The 17,291-nt window shown below is 51.0% G+C and overlaps 7 protein-coding genes across 7 annotated transcripts; 3 read left to right on the top strand and 4 right to left on the bottom strand.

The window, feature by feature from the left end:
• Nucleotides 1-469: 469 nt before the first annotated feature.
• Aspvir_002623 (uncharacterized protein) lies at nucleotides 470-1,584 on the bottom strand (the record flags this gene model as incomplete). The annotated part of the gene is made up of 2 exons (XM_043274221.1): nucleotides 470-1,124; nucleotides 1,184-1,584. The coding sequence occupies 2 exons, from the start codon at nucleotides 1,582-1,584 to the stop codon at nucleotides 470-472; spliced, it is 1,056 nt and encodes a 351-aa protein (XP_043130156.1).
• A 1,523-nt stretch (nucleotides 1,585-3,107) lies between these two features.
• Aspvir_002624 (lactoylglutathione lyase GLO1) lies at nucleotides 3,108-4,265 on the top strand (the record flags this gene model as incomplete). The annotated part of the gene is made up of 4 exons (XM_043274222.1): nucleotides 3,108-3,141; nucleotides 3,213-3,248; nucleotides 3,317-4,027; nucleotides 4,090-4,265. The coding sequence occupies 4 exons, from the start codon at nucleotides 3,108-3,110 to the stop codon at nucleotides 4,263-4,265; spliced, it is 957 nt and encodes a 318-aa protein (XP_043130157.1).
• Nucleotides 4,266-4,834: 569 nt separating this feature from the next.
• On the top strand, nucleotides 4,835-7,992 carry Aspvir_002625 (transcription factor domain-containing protein; the record flags this gene model as incomplete). Its single annotated transcript, XM_043274223.1, has 8 exons — nucleotides 4,835-4,930; nucleotides 4,986-5,068; nucleotides 5,265-6,251; nucleotides 6,299-6,507; nucleotides 6,555-6,687; nucleotides 6,745-6,969; nucleotides 7,022-7,177; nucleotides 7,230-7,992. The coding sequence occupies 8 exons, from the start codon at nucleotides 4,835-4,837 to the stop codon at nucleotides 7,990-7,992; spliced, it is 2,652 nt and encodes an 883-aa protein (XP_043130158.1).
• A 903-nt stretch (nucleotides 7,993-8,895) lies between these two features.
• Aspvir_002626 (uncharacterized protein) lies at nucleotides 8,896-9,369 on the top strand (the record flags this gene model as incomplete). Its single annotated transcript, XM_043274224.1, has 1 exon — nucleotides 8,896-9,369. One exon carries the CDS (start codon nucleotides 8,896-8,898, stop codon nucleotides 9,367-9,369), a length of 474 nt encoding a protein of 157 aa, XP_043130159.1.
• Nucleotides 9,370-9,746: 377 nt separating this feature from the next.
• Nucleotides 9,747-11,177, bottom strand: Aspvir_002627 (uncharacterized protein; the record flags this gene model as incomplete). Its single annotated transcript, XM_043274225.1, has 2 exons — nucleotides 9,747-11,097; nucleotides 11,164-11,177. 2 exons carry the CDS (start codon nucleotides 11,175-11,177, stop codon nucleotides 9,747-9,749), a joined length of 1,365 nt encoding a protein of 454 aa, XP_043130160.1.
• Nucleotides 11,178-11,671: 494 nt separating this feature from the next.
• Aspvir_002628 (calpain-like protein) lies at nucleotides 11,672-14,468 on the bottom strand (the record flags this gene model as incomplete). The annotated part of the gene is made up of 7 exons (XM_043274226.1): nucleotides 11,672-12,709; nucleotides 12,759-12,950; nucleotides 13,006-13,111; nucleotides 13,158-13,418; nucleotides 13,468-13,732; nucleotides 13,788-13,974; nucleotides 14,037-14,468. 7 exons carry the CDS (start codon nucleotides 14,466-14,468, stop codon nucleotides 11,672-11,674), a joined length of 2,481 nt encoding a protein of 826 aa, XP_043130161.1.
• Nucleotides 14,469-15,800: 1,332 nt separating this feature from the next.
• nimX (cyclin-dependent serine/threonine-protein kinase CDC28) lies at nucleotides 15,801-17,009 on the bottom strand (the record flags this gene model as incomplete). The annotated part of the gene is made up of 4 exons (XM_043274227.1): nucleotides 15,801-16,062; nucleotides 16,131-16,294; nucleotides 16,356-16,864; nucleotides 16,973-17,009. The coding sequence occupies 4 exons, from the start codon at nucleotides 17,007-17,009 to the stop codon at nucleotides 15,801-15,803; spliced, it is 972 nt and encodes a 323-aa protein (XP_043130162.1).
• Between the last annotated feature and the right edge of the window lie 282 nt (nucleotides 17,010-17,291).

Genomic DNA, 17,291 nt, shown 5'->3' on the forward strand with positions numbered 1-17,291 from the left:
TGTGAGCGTACCTTTGGGTATACGGAGTACTCCGTACATGTGGCTATATATGTTCTGGTGTGAGTCATTCATGCCTATCGAGCCTTAACATGGGGTAGGATACTAGATAGCGGCTTGGCGGTGGATATTGACTCAGATAAAGAAACAATGATACTATACACAAATCCAAGAACGAAGTCTTCAACCTAGTATTGACGCTGAGTTAAGGTTAGCCTCCCTGGCGGACCCATCCATATTTCTTGGCTGCGGATGTTTCGACTCCAAGGTCTGCACAAGAGGACAAGGCGCAAGACGGAAAAACTGATGCTTCATGTGTACACACTGCTGCGGCTGCAGGTAACAAAAATGGGAATCGGATTCTCAGATGCGACCAAGATGGATATCTCTCACAAATGACCGGAACGCTCAGAAAATGAATATGGAACATATGGAAATCGTACAGACTCATGATAGGAATAAAGAAAGAAAACTAAAAATCTTCAGGACTCTCAAGGTGGGCCAACTTCTGACTGAGAAACCTTCCCAGAGCGGCAGCCTTTGACTCGAGCGCCAAGAGCGTCGAGGGCGATGCAGACAGATTCAAGCTCGCCAGACGAGCGAGATTGCTGCTCCGGTCAATCTCGTACTGCGTCTCTAGCTCTGCGTCTGCTTGTACGTCAGCTTCGCTCTCGCTGCGAGAGATGCTGGTCGGGGTAGAGGTCGTGGTGGTTGGCGGTTGGCTGGTGTGTGTACCGTTGGTGGTGTGCCGGTGTGCATTCGACTCCGCTGCCGACGTCGCAAAGCCGTTTTGGTGAACTTGCGTTCCGTCGGCAGAACTGCCCTCGTCGATGTCAGGTTTCGACGGCCCCACAGCGGCCAGCAGGACTTTGTCCGCTATCCTGGTCACAACGGCAACCGAGTCCTCAAGCTCAAAGACAATAGAGCCTACGTCGCCTAGCGACACTGACTGTGCCGTGACATATGACGACGGGTGACTGGATGGGTTCACGCCTGTAAGATTCCCGCTCGAAGCGTTCTTTGCGTAGCAAGTATAGGCAGCTCCGTATGTGGCGCTCAAGTTGCGCAACTGCCGAGATGAAAGCGACGAGGCATAGGCAAAGATGGCACCGTTTGTGGCAAACACCCTACGAGTCGCAAATGTCAGCATTGTTACACCGGTAGTCAGGAAATGACATCAGCATACAGGATCGTAGTGATCTCCGGAGGCGAGAGGTTGTCCTCTAGCAAATCGCTGAGGGCCTCTGCATCGAGCATTCGGATGTCGGGAAGTCCCGGGATCATTGTGCCGTTGTAGCAGTCGTGCTCAGAGTCAGTTCCGTCGGCAATCTCGTCTTCGGACCTGTCGTCTTCAATAACCCAGTTCGGAGGCGGAGACCAGGAACAGTCCTCGGGGAAAAAGAAGCAGTTGTCCGAGTAATCTTCGTCGTCGTGATCGTACTCAATAGGTTCGTCTGAGCACTCAAGGAGATTCTGCGCGTGCTGAACGTGGCTTTGTGTCCAAGGTGGCAGATGTGGAACCTCGAAGACTCCGGTAGTTTTCCGATTCAAATGACCAGAACGAACTGGATATTTAAATTCAGCCATCTTTTCTCTAACAGGGATGAATTCGAGATAAGAGTGTATGGATGAGCAGGCCAGGAAAACAGAAAAGTACAAGAATGAATCACACCGGTGGTGACAGTCACACAAGGCAGCAATACAGCAGAGCGTCAGGGGACAAGTACTGAGTCAGGCGCTTCCTGTTCAAGAAGACCAGGAGACGATCTTCAGTAGCACAAGTAATACAAAGCAAGAGAGAGGGGAAACGGTCCCTTTTCTATTCAACTTTCGACGGAAAGGAAAACAGGACGTTCTGAGCGGGTGGCCTCATTCGAAGTCCAGAACAAACAGCCCGGAGCCATCGGGGAGACAGAGCTCTCGCGACGTCGTCGAGGAAAGTGGGGACTGAAGGCTGTGGGGGAAATAAAACGTAGGCAAGAATGTGAGATGCCATATTTATTTTCTTTTTTTAATAGCCGCAGTAAGGCGCCAGAAATGAAGAGAGGCTCCGAAAAGGGGAAAGGGAAAATACCAACAGGAAAAAGAAAAGAAAGGCGGAAATAGTCCGGGGAATGGTTGGCTGAGCTGTTGGCGATGCTCAGCCTGAGCATGAGAGAGGCACCGAGGAGAGTGAGAGCGAGAGAACGGTATAGGAATTCCACGGACCTTGGTAGATTTATGCAACGACCAGCGTTGGCAAGTCAATCAATAGCAGATTCTCACGATATAAAGCTGCAGGATAGCAGACTATTATTAGTTGTCAATCAACAGTATCAACAGTAAGCAGAAGCAGTTGAGATGAGATGAGAGACGGTCGAGGCGCTGGGGGATTTGATGATGGACGGCGGAAAGCGGAGAAGATCAGCCGATCGGGGTGGCCTGGTTTATCAGGCAGACCTGGTCCCTGGACCACCCTGCCCTGTCAAGAGAACTGAATAGACTAGCATCTAAAGGTAGAGATTCGGCGCTAGAAGAGCTTACGGCAGACATATATTCACTTGATGGTTATAGGGCGAGTATCTTGTAGGATTACCCAATGCTATGCTTGGTACCATTCTAATACCTCTAGTTCTGTGATGTATGCAGCAAAGGAGGTGGGCATCCATCACCACAAAGTATACACAATAGCCTCACTGCCTCACTTGCATACTTTACAGTCACAAGAAAAAGAATAAGGGATATTCCATTTATTGCGGACTCCCAATTGAAGCAGATTAGAATTACCTCTGTATGAATACTGATCCTGACCCCAATGTTGGAGTATCCCATTCCCACCATAGCGTCATAGGTGACCCCACCTTTATTTGCTCTTTTTTCTCCTCACGACGCCGCTCACTCATTAATAATAACAAGACGCATCACCACTTTACCCCTCCGCTGCTTTCTTTTGCTATATGTTCGCTTGTCGCTTTCTTCCTGCGTCTCGTCCTTCTCTCAAGGTCCCCATTCCAAGAAACTCCGTCCTATCAGGCATGCGTCTCTCATATTCAATCGGTTCTCTACCCCACTTACCATCAATCATTTGCTAATGAGCCGCTGCAGGAACCTCTACTAGATTGTTGGCAACCATGGCGACAGAAACCTCCAAGTATAAGCTTAATCGTTAGTGCCTTCCCCTGTGATTGGACCTAGAGTGACAAGCCATAAGTGTTTGAGGCTAACGTAGCTTGCAGACACTATGATCCGGGTCAAGGACCCAAAGAGATCAGGTAGGTAGCCCGAATAACTGCGCAGTCATTGGGTTGGGCGCTGATTGCCTGCTTTTGTCTTTTCCCAGTGGAGTTCTACAAGTTCCTTGGGCTCAATCAGATCCAGCAACTCGACTTTCCTGAAAACAAGTTCTCCCTCTACTTCCTCGCCTACAATGGCCCCCAGTCGTTGCAGGGCGACCGCCACTGGACGGACCGCAATGCCGTGCTGGAACTCACGCACAATTATGGCACTGAGAATGACCCCAATTACACTGTTGCCAATGGGAACACGGAGCCCCATCGCGGCTTCGGACACATTGCCATCTCGGTCGACAACATCGAAGCGGCCTGCAAGAGACTCGAAGATGCTGGGTATCAATTCCAGAAGAAGCTCACAGAGGGTCGCATGAAGCACATTGCGTTTGCAAAGGATCCCGATGGATACTGGGTTGAGATCATCCGCCGCCACGACCAGGATCTGGGGACTGCGACAGATCCAGGCACCTACCGACTGAACCACACCATGCTGCGGGTCAAGTCCGCCGAGACCAGTCTCAAGTTCTACCAGGAGGTTATGGGCATGTCGCTTGTCCGCACTATCGAGAATAAGGATGCTGCCTTCAATCTTTACTTCCTGGGTTACCCTGCATCCAACCCCACTGCGCAGGAGGGCGCGAAGAATCCTGTGGCTGAATGGGAGGGACTGCTCGAGCTTACCTGGAACTACGGTACCGAGAAGCAAGAAGGCAAGGTTTATCATGATGGTAATTCGGAGCCTCAAGGGTTCGGTCATATCTGTAAGCCACCTCGACATCCTTTTACAACAGTCTGAACTACGCTGACATTGCTGTGCCTGCAGGTGTCTCTGTTGACGATCTCAATGCTGCCTGCGATCGGTTCGAGTCGCTCAATGTGAACTGGAAGAAACGTTTGACAGACGGGCGGATGAAAAATGTGGCTTTCATTCTTGACCCGGATGGCTATTGGATCGAGGTGATCCAGAATGAGGCGTTGAAACGTACCAGCAATTGGTAAATAATAGCCTGTCAGTATCATTTGTATGTCAGGTCTGTGGGGGGTGTAAATAACTAGTCATTCCAGTATTAGTCAAGCATTCGCGTAATACTGCGTCCATTATTGTGGTCATTCTCCTTTGCGTGGTCAAGTGACTCTATCCCCTCTTTAGTTGCAGAATCAGCCACACAGTGTGTACAGAAGCCATCCGCCTCGCCACCTGCCAGTTGCATCACTAAAGTCTAAAAGCCTAAGGTAATGAAGCTGTATCGCAGCCGAGTCTTATAGGCTGGGCTCTCTTCACGCCCGGTGGATCCCCCTCCCCGCTCCACTGAAAATTGTTGCGATTCTGGACGGGCCCCAGAACAGAGTCACTCTTAGCCTTGGCCCAACCACATCGAGTCCCCCTCCCAGAAAAGCATGTTCTACATCCATTCCATCCTGATAATTCTTGATCTGAGCATGTCGCTAGTCCATCAAGCTACTGTGGAGGTCGAATCCATGACTGGGAGTTGAGAGTCCATTCTTTGCTCTTATTGGTGTTTCGCCTACTTTTCCGCCGTGACTGAGCGCGCAGTGTTACTACCACAATGGTGACCATGCAGTCTCAGTCCGAGACGTCAAAGAAGGCTCCGCGTAAGCATGTCACTACGGCTTGCGTCCCCTGTAGAGAAAGTAAAATCAGGGTCAGTTTGTTACTTTTCGCGTTTCGATTCTATAATCATACTGACTACTATCCAGTGCGACGGTGCTACTCCACATTGTCGCAATTGCGAGAGAAAAGGGAAGGATTGCAGGTACCAGCATGGCGATGACAAGCGGAAGTAGGTCTCGTCTCGCTCCATCTTTCCAAGCATTTTGGCTGGATTTCATGATATGCACCTTGTGCTTCTCTTCAGGGGCACCCCATGATAGAGACGAGTGACAAGCGAATTTCTCGATTTTGGCCCAGGCTGCGAAAAGCTCACTCTAGACGTTGTTTGATGAAGAGCCATCAGAAGCTGACCGTCTTGACGCCAGAGTTTCGCTTCGTGCCGCTACGGAGCTCTTTTCCGCCAGAATTGACCAGCTTTGTCAGTTCATCTATGACCATGGGCTAGATCCGCCCCCGATGAAGCCCGAAGATGAGGCGGGCATGAATCGGGTTTTGGACACGCTTCAAATTCCCCGCGCAATTGTGAAGAAGAGCAGTCCTGGGAAGATTGATGCGCCAAATGTGCAGCCCAGACCGGCGGCTCAGCAATCTCCCGAGCGAAACTCGCCGGATGTTCCAACTCTAGAAGGGCAGCCCGTAAAGGAGAGCGCCCTTGGACGTGCTCCCAGTCTCATTCCGTCACCCCCTCAGATCTCGTTGGCTGAGAGAAACCCAGATCCAGCCAACTTCTTCGGCGTCAATCCGGGCCCTTCCATCCACTATCCTTCCACGCACTGGGGCTTTACTCTTCCAACGGCGGAGAGCCTAGGGTCCATCTATGCTAACTTGGATGGTGCGTCCAATTACCAGAACGAGGGCAGCATCGGCAGCATCAGCAGTCCGGACAGCGTGCCTTTACCTCCAGACTTCACTCAACAGCCTGGTGTCCTGTTGGGCCAAGCCCAGAATAACACTGAGGATGATTCCGAAAGTGACGAAGAGGATGAAGCTGAGAACGATGTCATTGAACAGTTATCACATCGCATTGGGACATTGAAGATCGCCGGGGATGGCCATCTGCGGTTTTACGGAGCCACGTCAAATCTCAATCTGGTTGACGTCTCGGCGACCCAACAACGCCAGCGACCTGATGCTCGTACTGTTCGCCATGATGGACAGGACATCCTGAATCATCTGCGAGTCGGACAGTCTGTGGATCAGGCTCTTGAGGATCATCTTGTCGAGCTGTATTTTACCTGGCAGAATCCTAGTACATATGTTGTTGACAAGGAGATGTTTATGACGGCGAGGTCGAGGTGGAGGAATGACCTCGACGACACGCCATTTTATTCGGAAGTTCTGACAAATGCCATGTATGTTTTTGCCATCATTGCCATGCATCGCACTAACAAGATTCTAGGTGTGCCGTCGGCAGTGCGTTCGAAGCGCGGTACCACCCTACTTTTATCACGTTCCCCAAGTCGCTTTCCGAATTTTTCGCGGATCGAGCCAAGGCTCTTTTGGAAATCGAACTGGATTCTCCCTGTGTTGCCACAGTGCAGGCGCTGGTTATTTTGAGCTGTCATGAGGGGGCATCAAATCGTGATGCACGGGGTTGGCTCTATAGTGGTATGTTGGGAACCAAGCAAATGGATGTCAGAGCTGATTACCTCCAGGAATGTCAATGCGACTTGCATTTGACCTTGGATTACACCTCGACATGAGTCCGTACGTTGAAAAAGGCGACATTAGCGCGTTCGAAGCCGATGTGCGTCGCATAGCGTTCTGGGGAAGCTATACTGCGGACCAGTAAGTTGCAAGCCTGGTTGCTGGACCACCGGTGTCTCTGGCTGATGATGGTTCCAGTTTCTGGGGTTTTTATCTAGGGCGGCCTTTCCGCACCAATGCCGGAGACATTACTGTCCCCAAACCCGCGTCGGACCTGGGGGCAGAAAAAGAGAGCATTTGGTATCCATATGGGCTAGAGACGAAATCTGTGGTGCTACAGCAAGGGGTGAGGAATCCAAATGAGCTGATCAGCAGACAATTCGCGGTGCTATGGGAGATCATCCTACCCATCGGTCATATTCTGTAAGTTCTCCCAGCGATAGCTGATCTACTTCAGCGACTGACATCGCTCTAGCTACGGATGCTCCGATATTCCTCGACATGATCTGCAGAGGCTGTGCTATAACGTCACTGAAGATCTTTTCGCCTGGAAGGAAAACCTGCCTTCCAACTTGAAGATTGACCTTGACGATGAGACTACACCCAGCTTGCCCCATCTCTTGATGTTGCAGTACGTCTTTCCCTATCCGCACAACCAGGCCCATGAAGCTAATCGTCTACAGCATGCAATACCATCAGATAGTCATCTTCACTCACAGACCATGGGTCTCGAAAAACTACATCCAGCCACGCAGTCCGCGCCAGGGTCCTGGCTACCACCATGCGCGACGAATGTGCATCGAGTCATCGACAGCCATCGCGCGAATCCTCCACATATACGAAAAACATTATACCTTCCGCCGGATGAACAATCAGGTTGTCGCGATCATCTTCAGCGCAGCTCTGATGCTTCTCTACGTGACCATCTCGAACACATTTTCATCGAGCAAGAACAGCAACGAGAATACCAACAGCAACGCGGAGATGGTGGCGTACCTGAACCTCTGCTTCCGCGCTCTAGACGAACTGGGCCAGTCGTTCGAGAACGCCAAACGAACCCGCGACTTTCTCGTCAGCCTGCAACGCAGATGGCAGGCCCACCTTAGAAAAGACAAAAAGGTGCGGTTCCCCCTATGGCCCCTTCCCCTCTGGTCCCTTCCCTTGTTGTCCCTCCTTCCCCTATGGTCAGTCATCGCACTTTCCGTTTTGGCTCTTGCCGAAACGAACCTGTATCGCACGTATAAAGATGGTCACCCCATTCCTTCTCCTCTGCTTCCCCCACGGCAACGAGATGTTCTCCACCGGTTCTACCAGCGAGTCAAGCACCCATACCACCGACGACAATCCCAATGCCCTGGAACTTGTCACACCGACATGCTGGTCTCTCCTCGACTCTCCGACTGGTTATATCAACCCAGACTATCGTGCAATTGTGTCCACCCCTGATAGGTTATCGGAACTTCTCGTTTCTGCCAACCTCACTCTTTGTGATGGTTTGTCTCAAGTTCTTTCTGCATCTACTCCTCCGACAGCTTCATGGTTCCTTTCTCTTTCATCTGATGTTCCGAAAGGATTATGGGGTGTATATGTCCTTGTCTTTGAAAAACCCGGCTGCGAGTATAGGATTTACATTGGCTCCTCTTCCAATGTCGGGTATGGTATTCGAAGCCGACTTAGCGACCATCGAAATGGACATTGTGTTCCACATCGTGTTACTGAGTCAAAATGTGATGGATATAATCTTGTCCATTCTGCCATACTGGTTAGTATGGCAGTGCCGACACCACCAGATAGGCCAGTGTACCGTGCTGTGGTCACCATTCTTGAAGCTGCCTTCTCCTATATGCTTTGGTCGATGTGGAACAAGAAGATCATGTATGGCTTCCCGACATTTAGGGAGTCTCACTGGTTACCCTCTGCCTTTACGTACAGGGGCTTATGTGGTCACAACCCGCTTTATGAACCAATCAAGATCAATCCTGAAGAAACTTCAGAACAATGGTCTGAGATTTATCGAGAGAAGAAAGAGAGACAGCGTGAATACAAGCGTGCCTGGAGCAAAAGTCCTCATGCCAAGGCGTATGACAAAAGACGAACGAAGAGAACACCAAGGAAAAAAGCAAGGGAACAGGAGATCATTGCATCCAAGCTTCATTACTGTTCTGTCTGCGATGCGTCTTTTGCAAGTGTTACCAAGCTTCAGAGACACAATTCAAGCAAAAAGCACCAGGACAGAACTAAAGGGCATCAGGAGGAAATACACCATTGTGCACCTTGCCGTATTTCTTTTAAAAAACTTTCTGATCTCAACCGACACAAGAAAACTAAACGTCACATCAAAAAGACATCATGCTAACTATCATTTCCGCCAAAAAGCGCCAACTCAGCAAGTTACTCTCACAGCAATCCACCGGTCCGGGACCCGGACCCTCCACCGAGTCTGATCCGTCGAGGAAAAAATCCCGAATATCCGCGCCGCCGAACCAGAATCAATCCTCCTATCCTTTCCCGCCGCCAGCGCCTTCATCGAACATGCCCTCTGCCCACAATCTTCCCCAGTCTCAGTTTCAGTCGCAACGGCCCGCGCAACAGCCCCTGAACCAGTCCCAGTCCCAGCGCTTCGGCGTCTGCCAACCCGGCGACCTGGACTGGATCCGGGACTCGGATTTTCAACTCCTCGCCGAGAACCTGGGGGATGGCCGACTGGCACAGATGGGCACGGGCAACCAGTTCGAAGGGGAGAATGTCTTGCCCAGCCTCTCTGATATCGAACCGTGGTGGGACACGCCCAATGGACATACTTTCGGGGGTTCTTCATTATAGTTACATAACTTATTTTATACATAATGAATTTAATGGATATACTCTTTATCCGGTTCTGCTACTGTTTCAGCGCGTGGTCAGTGAATTATGTAGAAGCCAGCTCGATATCTATATATATCAACATATATCAACATCACAAAGTAACACCCGGCAAAATGGGTTCTATATAAGATGCAGTTGCTGGGAGCATGAACCGGGGAACTGGCGATACTAGTCTCGCGCTTTACCAACCGAAAATAGGGTAGTATATCCTCGCTTAGACTGACCTCTCGATCAGCAACTGCATCTTAATATTCATCACTCTTTCCGGACAAGCATTGTATACCAAGATGCAGCGTCATAATCTTCCATTAGACAAAAGTATAGTCCTCGATGGCTCAGCTATTCGCATCTGAATCTTTTGAAAACAATGCCTCACCCAGCCATCTCCCCGCGTCATCCTCGCCAGAGACAGGCCATCTTCCAGATGCCACCTGCGCAAGCGTGACTCTGCTCTCCCCGTAGCCTTTCTCCCGGCCCCAGAAACATGCCCTGCGCATAACATCAACCATCTCATCCGCCTGGTGCGCCAGGATTGAGCGCCGCTGTGTTTTTCTTGAGTGTCGGGGCCCCTGCCGTTTCCCACCTCCGGCAGACGCAGGGAGAGAGTCAGGCTGTTCGGTTTCGGTTTCGGTTTCGTTTTCGCTGGCACGGACGAAGAGACGGATGTTCGGGAGGGCCATTTCGAGCCGTTTGATTCCTTGGTTGTAGATATGGTAGCGAGGGGAGGCGCTCAAACCATAGTCTAGACCGTATGGAGGCCAGCGCGAGAGGGCTTTGCGGCGGCGGATGGCGCGGCCCTGGATCCCGAAGCTGGCATCGGCGGGGTCAATTCTGGACTTTGCGTCGGGGTCTGGATCGGACAGTAGATCTGTCTCCAAGTCGTAGACGTCAACTTGCTGGTGGATTGACTGGTCTTGCGTATCGGGTTCCCAGACACCAATCGGTTGTCTGTCTAATTTGCTGGACACAAGCACAGGCACGGGATAGTCTGGACCAGTGCGGTACTTCGGAAACGTCCTCGGAACGTCCTTACCCGCCGACCGTAGGAGCAGGACAGGCGAGGCAAAAGCATCAAAGTAGCGCTCCGGCGTGGCGAAGAATTTCTCCCGTGCTTCAAGGAGCGGGACAAGATCCTGCGCAGCGGGGACTCGGCTTCCTGCACCCCGTATTCTCTTGCTGGCAGTGCTTTTCTCCTGAGCTGGTTGCTCTTCCATAAGACAGTGCTCATCCAGCCCGGCCCAATCGCAGATAGGTTCTAGGGCCGCGACGGCATGAACAGATTGCGCTTCGGTGAGGGCGAGCATGAGCGCTAGCGAGCCACCGATGTGTGTGCCGATGACACATAGGCGCGCGGGTTGGAGGTTCTGCTGGACCCAATCGAATCCAGCCAGGGTATCATGGACGGGTGTAGGGTACCGATAGAAGACTTGCTTCTTGACCGCAGAGAGACGCCTTTCTTCGTCTTCGGATAGGGCCCACTCCGATGCGAGGTCTGTCGATGCGGTTGCCCCTAGACGGTAATTGATCGTTACGACCGTTGAGGAGGTGACGGACGCCAGAGCTTCTGAGCAAAGATCATCTTGACTTCCACTATGTTCTGCCTCTTGCTGAAACAACGGGCCCGGAGGTAGGCGGATGATCACATTCGGTTGGCCATGAGTAGGCGCTATGGAGGGATAGGTTACACTGTCATAAATATTCATGTCAATACAAGCTTTTATGAAGCTTTGTAGAGAGGTACACTTACTTCACGGATACATGTCCATTGTTTCCAACTGGAACTTGGAACGACTGATTGAGGTAGGTCGGTTGCGCAAATCGAGAAGTCGAGAAACAGCGGAGGTTCGCTCGAACGGATAAACGGGATGACGGATGGAGACAGGAGAATTTGACTGCTATGAACCTGTCTAGAAAGTCAATTGCAAGCCGGCGCATCGCGCCATGTTGTTTCTGCGAGGAAAGGGGAGATGCGGGTGGGGGAAATAATGACAATGTTGATCGTTGACATGTGAGAAGTCTTGGCGCTTTTATCCTATATCAGATCAGGCATTCATTTGTATTATCTCAACAGGTTTGCATTTTCAGGCTTCGTTATATACATTAGCTAGAGAGTTTGGCGTTATCAATCACTTGCTATACATTATCAATGGCACGCCTGTACATGAATAAATGAGGCCGGATATCGAGAGCTATACAGTCTAATAACAGATGATATACTGAAAGCAGGAACACCGCAACTTTTGAATCCAGTTCTTCAATATCAATGATTGTTGAGCATTCGACTGAACTTGCTCTTCGCCAGAGTGGCGCTAGCGGCCGGATCGTCCATGTCAAGAGCTGCTTCGACGTCGTCCTCCGGCACAGGGCGAACGACGGCGAGAGACAGCTGCTGGTCTTTCGAATAAACCCGCAATCCCACCACGCAGACTGCATTCCATGGATCGATACTGGCTCCAGGACAGCAAGTAGACGCGGCAGGCGGGGCTTTTGTCTCCTCAGGCTCCTCAGGGGGCATGTCGAGATCCGAGTCAAACTCAAATCCTTCCAGCAGCTCTTGTTCGCTGTAGTATACCGAATGCGACATGGAAACGGTGGTGTCCACACTCGAGCGCAGGGTCTCTCTGCTTCGCTGCCTCACATGTTTCGAATGGTGGTCCTCTGGGAGGTTGATCGTGGGAACGCTGCCGTTCTGCACCGGCTTCGTGTCAAAACCATTGGTAGCAGCGCCTGCCGAGTCTGCGGGAGATTGCACAGGACCATCGGGAAAGATCTGCTCGGTGGCCCGCTTGTCAGGCTGCTTTTGGTTGAGGCTGCCATTGCTCATTGCGACACGTCTCTCTGCGGCCCGCTCTTTCCGTGCAGCCATCTTGCGTCCTCGGACCCATTCCTTTTGAAGCTTCCTCTTGGTTTCTTCGCGCAACTTTCGTCTCTCAAGTTTTCTGCGACGCAGCTCACGTTCTTCGCGTGCTTGCTTCTCCTGCTCGGTCTCTACGACCAGACCCTTGGCGTGCGCGAGATCATACGAGAGACCAATCTGAACGAACTTCTCCCGCTTGACCGGCGCCAGGCGGCTGACGACCTCTTCTGCGGACTCCACGCCGTCTTTTCTGTAGGCAGTGACTTTCACGAGCACATGATATCGACCAGAATCGAGATTAACCTCGGCGCTCACTGATCGGTTGATAAGGTAGCTGCTATGGCTGCGGACGATGTATTCTTCTTCTCCCTCCTTCTGCACTCTGAATTTCAGGACAAAGTCATATTCACCGTCCAGGCCCCTGTAATACCGCGTATCCAGCTGTTCACTGTCAGCAAGTTGCAGCTTCTCTGGATGGAAGGAGAGTCACCTGAGAGAGGACGATGACGATAGGACCGGCGGTTGTCACATCCAGCCTGAACTTCGTGCTGTGATAGTCCGCTGACCATGGCACATTGAGAGTGGTCCATTGCTGGGTGACTGTCCACTCAGGCCCGAAGAGACGGGTGCGATCAAGATGTTGATACTTTTTGAGGAGATCCTCGTAGGAAATCCAAAAGAACTATCGCCCTTGTCAGCTGACAGCGCCAACAACCCAGGATCAGAGAAGCACCTACACCATCATTTCCGAACTTGTGATCCAATTTCTGCATCCACTCTGGTGTCCATTGCTCTGATCCGTCACTCCATGCACCGGTCCATTCTTTCTTACCCCACGGGTTCCTATTCGGGTCAGCATATGCGCACGGATGTTGGGGAATGAACCCACCTCAATCGCAGCAGGCGACGACCGTCGACCTCCTTCGCATCCATGATCGAGTATGAATGATTCTCGGAGATTCCCCTTCTATCTCTTGGAGGCCCTTGATAATTAGGATCTAGCCAGTTGGAAAACAGTCCAGTACCGCAGCCGAACAAAAATTCATCATTGACTTTCATAAGCTCTTCCTTCCAGAATCGATCCTTGTCCAGGATGTTGCTGGTCAGGATATCCGACGTGACACCTCCTGTCAGGTCCTCGAGAGCCTCCCTAAAGCATGTCAGTGAGGGTATGAAATTGCTAGCGCAGTGTATCTCACCCTACGAACCCGCCCTCGATTGAGGAAAAATCACCATGTGCCTTGGCATAAGCTTTCTCCAGTAAAGGCAGCCATGTCTCGTTTGGATCCACACACTGGGCAAAGTAGAGTGCCCGTGAGCCTGTCTGCCAGACTTTGCGATACTCCTCTTCGGTGTCACTGCGGTTGATGTCGTCCCAAATGGGTCTCTCATCAACGGACTCGTCGTAGTCGGCTGCACGAAGGTACAGCTTGTCGTCCACAATGCACTTTTGCCATTCCCCGTCTGTCGAATCATGTCAGAGTTTGCTCACTGCTCGAATGATGGTGCGGCTACCCACCTCTGTAGAAGATGAAGCCGTAAACTCCGACGTTCTCATCCCGTGCAACACAGATCTTCTCTATCAAACCATGCTTGTTGCCCATCGTGCAGAGAGCAGCCATAAACCAACAATCGCCATCGCGGCCCTGGCGCACATCCGACGCAGTTGGTCCATTGACGAAGAATTGCGGTTTCTCGAAGATTTCCTGACCAAAAAGATTAGCGTCGTTCATCTGCAATAAACGAACCGCTAATTTGGGAAACACACAGTGACTCTTTTCACCCCTTTCGGGCGCATTTCATGATTCTTCTGATCGAGCGAATCCAAGCAATCCCTCCGTCCGGATTTGAGGTCAACCTCAATATCAAAGTGTGGATCGGTATATTTCTGATTCACCCGCCTGCACTCTTTCACGATGCGCTCGACAGCCCGTTCGCACTCTTGTTTGGCTTGCTCGTAGGACTTCGCCGCATTCTGACCTTTGATCGTGCCCCTCCGTATACTCGCCGCTTTGGAGCGAGCATACGGATTGTCGGGCAGAACAGTGTAGACCTTACCGGGGTACTTGGTACTGAACTGGTTCCAAAATTCCCTCATGATCTCCTGGGGGTTCTGCTGCACTCTTCTCGCTCGGCTATCCGAGCGCGTTGAGAGGGGTGGAGTGTAATCCATGTCGGTACAGTCTTCACCGATCTCCATGACGCTTGAATCGGCTTTGAAGACCCAGGTGATTCACCAGACTCGTCAGTGATAGAGGATGAGGACTCTGTTTTCAGTAAAGTCTCGAGAATAGCAAAATACGACCCTGATAAGGATTTAGGGAACCAACATCCGGCTGTAAGCAGTCTAGTAGTGCTCAGCCGTGCTGAACCGCGACACCGTCACCAGTCACCACGCATTAGAAAGCCAAAGCATTATGTCCTATGAACCGTTACACCCATCTCGTGTCCAGCCTGAGGCTGAGCCAAATCGACGAACCATAACGGAGTCAACGGGTTGGCCCCATGCGTCAACGGCACAGGATAGGGAAAAGGGCCCAATCAAAGAGTAAGAACCGTCGAGATGCATAGCGGGGGGATTACAAGAAATGCAGCCCTGGGGCCCGTGTCAGCAATCAGGCCTTTCTGGATTCGCGTGTTTCACGCCATTCACACATGGCTGCCAAGTTGTAGGACGCTTATGCAGAGTCGAATGCGCTTGGGCTGAGTCGGGCCAATCATGGAAAAGCGTGAGATTATCCCAAGTCCATACCCAGCATTTTGTCTGTTGGTGGCCCGGCCCCTGAGCTGAAAACATGCTTACAGCAGCTGAACCAACAGGAAATATCCCTTAGAATAGTTATTCCTAGCAACGAGTGCAATCTTGTAATAAGATATTTGGCATACCTATCAGATTGTGAGCAGGGGATGTTGTTTCACAGCATTCAGCCAGCGTCCGGAAGAAGTAGGTACGGTGCGCCTGAGGCTGTGCCATGCCTGTGTCGTCCGGAAACCTGGAAGCTGGCAAGGCTGATGGAGGTTACTGATCCCAGTTAAGACGCCCTACGGCCCTGTTTATCTTGTTTCTTTAGACGTCTGCTTAACCTTGACCATGTCGGCTTCTGTCATCTTGGTAAGCACCAACTACCAGTTACGGGGAGTCAGTGTGCAATGGGTGACCCGCGTCCCCAGGATCATTCCATACGATAATCGGAGATACAAAATATTGAAACAGGTATATGGTATGTACGCTTCTGCGAAATGGAAAAATGGTCCATGAATATCCAGTAACCTAACCTCTTTCCTGCCTTATCACACCACACTAACGCCGTAGAACAACAATTGCAGCCAATAAAAGACAAAAGATAAGATGAAATGAAAGAAGAGGCAGCGCCCGACACATTGGTAACGAGTCACAGGCCAGCAGGGTTAGTAAGTCAGCGAGGTCAGCGAGGTCAGCTGCGTTGCCAACCAGTGGTTTTCGGCATTTGTCAGCCTCATCATGCATACATACATTACAAAGGAACGAGTAAACATCGTGACAAGTCTTCAGTTAGTGATATCCATTTCTCCGACCGCGGCCCGAGTAGTAAGCGGTACCGTGTGCAAAATATGGGTGCATGCAGGCCTGTTTGGCCGAAATTCGACGGGCGGGATCGTACTCTAGTAGAGCCTCCAAAAGGTCAAGACCATCTTCCTCCAGGCCAGGGACCAGTGTATGGGGATCTTGGCGCTTCCACCTGGGGAATGTTGGTTTGTAGTCAGGGAATGAGGTGACGCCAGGCCAGGTGTTTTCGTCAGGAGTACCAAGGAGTCTGTGGTGCGAGACGTGAATCAATAAAATGACCCTCAATACACCAATTGCCACAACGAATAAGCATACCTGAAGATCTTGAAAATCTCGTCAATCTCGGAATCGCCAGGGAACAATGGCTTGCGTGTGCACATTTCGGCGAAAATAGCGCCACAGGACCACATGTCGACGCCAGTAGAGTATTGACGACCACCAAGCAGGATCTCGGGAGATCGGTACCAGAGCGTCACAACCTGAAGCACTATATAAGTATTCTATGTTGAATTGACAGTCAATATAGTCCAATGGTCTCACCTCGTGTGTGTAGGTTCTCAGAGGGACACCGAATGCTCTTGCCAGACCAAAGTCGGCCAATTTCAGATTGCCATCACGGTCGATGAGCAGATTTTGAGGCTTGAGATCACGATGCAGGATACGATGGCTGTGGCAATAACGGATTCCCTCCACCAATTGGGCCATGAACTTCTTGACCATAGCATCTCCCAGTCCCATGTTCTTGCTCAACGCAGAACCTTCGGGCAATGCCTTTCCACGTCCACCCTCGCTAACAGGAAGAGCCTCCATGTACTTCTTGAGATCGAGATCAAGAAATTCAAAAACAAGATAGAGTTTGTGGCCATCGGCATGGACAATGTTCAGAAGTCGTACAATATTCGGATCGCTCATCTCCTTGAGAAGGGAGATCTCACGGATGGCAGTGCTCGGAACTCCTTCATCTTCTGCTTCAAGTCGGATCTTCTTCAGGGCAACAATACGGTTGGGATGAGTGAGTTCACGGGCCTTGTAGACGACACCGTAGGTTCCTAGCCATGGGAATAACGGGTCAGCTCGATTATTTCCATGGTGGTGATTGGAGGAAATGGACTAGAAATAGCATGGTAAACATGCAGGAACTAGGTCATTGTACATACCCTCTCCAATTTTTTCAAGCTTCTGGTAATTCTCCATGGTGACAGTCTCCTTGCCAAGGATTATCGATAATCAACTTCTGCTCGTAGGGCCGGTGGAATCACGAGCTAACTGCTGGGCAAGACTACTGGCAAGTGGGGTCGAACAGTGTTAAATGCACAGTGTCCACTAGGTCGCTATCGGACAAGGAGGAATAAGATGGGGTTTCAATTGATGTTAATAGCTGCGAGGAGGGGGGGATAGGGATGAATGGAAACTCCAAGCTAGGGGGAGAGCTGGCCGGTTCCGCGTCAGACACCACACAGGATCATCCAAGGGCCA

The sequence above is a fragment of the Aspergillus viridinutans genome, assembly GCF_018404265.1.
Source record: "Aspergillus viridinutans IFM 47045 DNA, scaffold_12, whole genome shotgun sequence".
NCBI classification, from domain to species: Eukaryota; Fungi; Ascomycota; class Eurotiomycetes; order Eurotiales; family Aspergillaceae; genus Aspergillus; species Aspergillus viridinutans.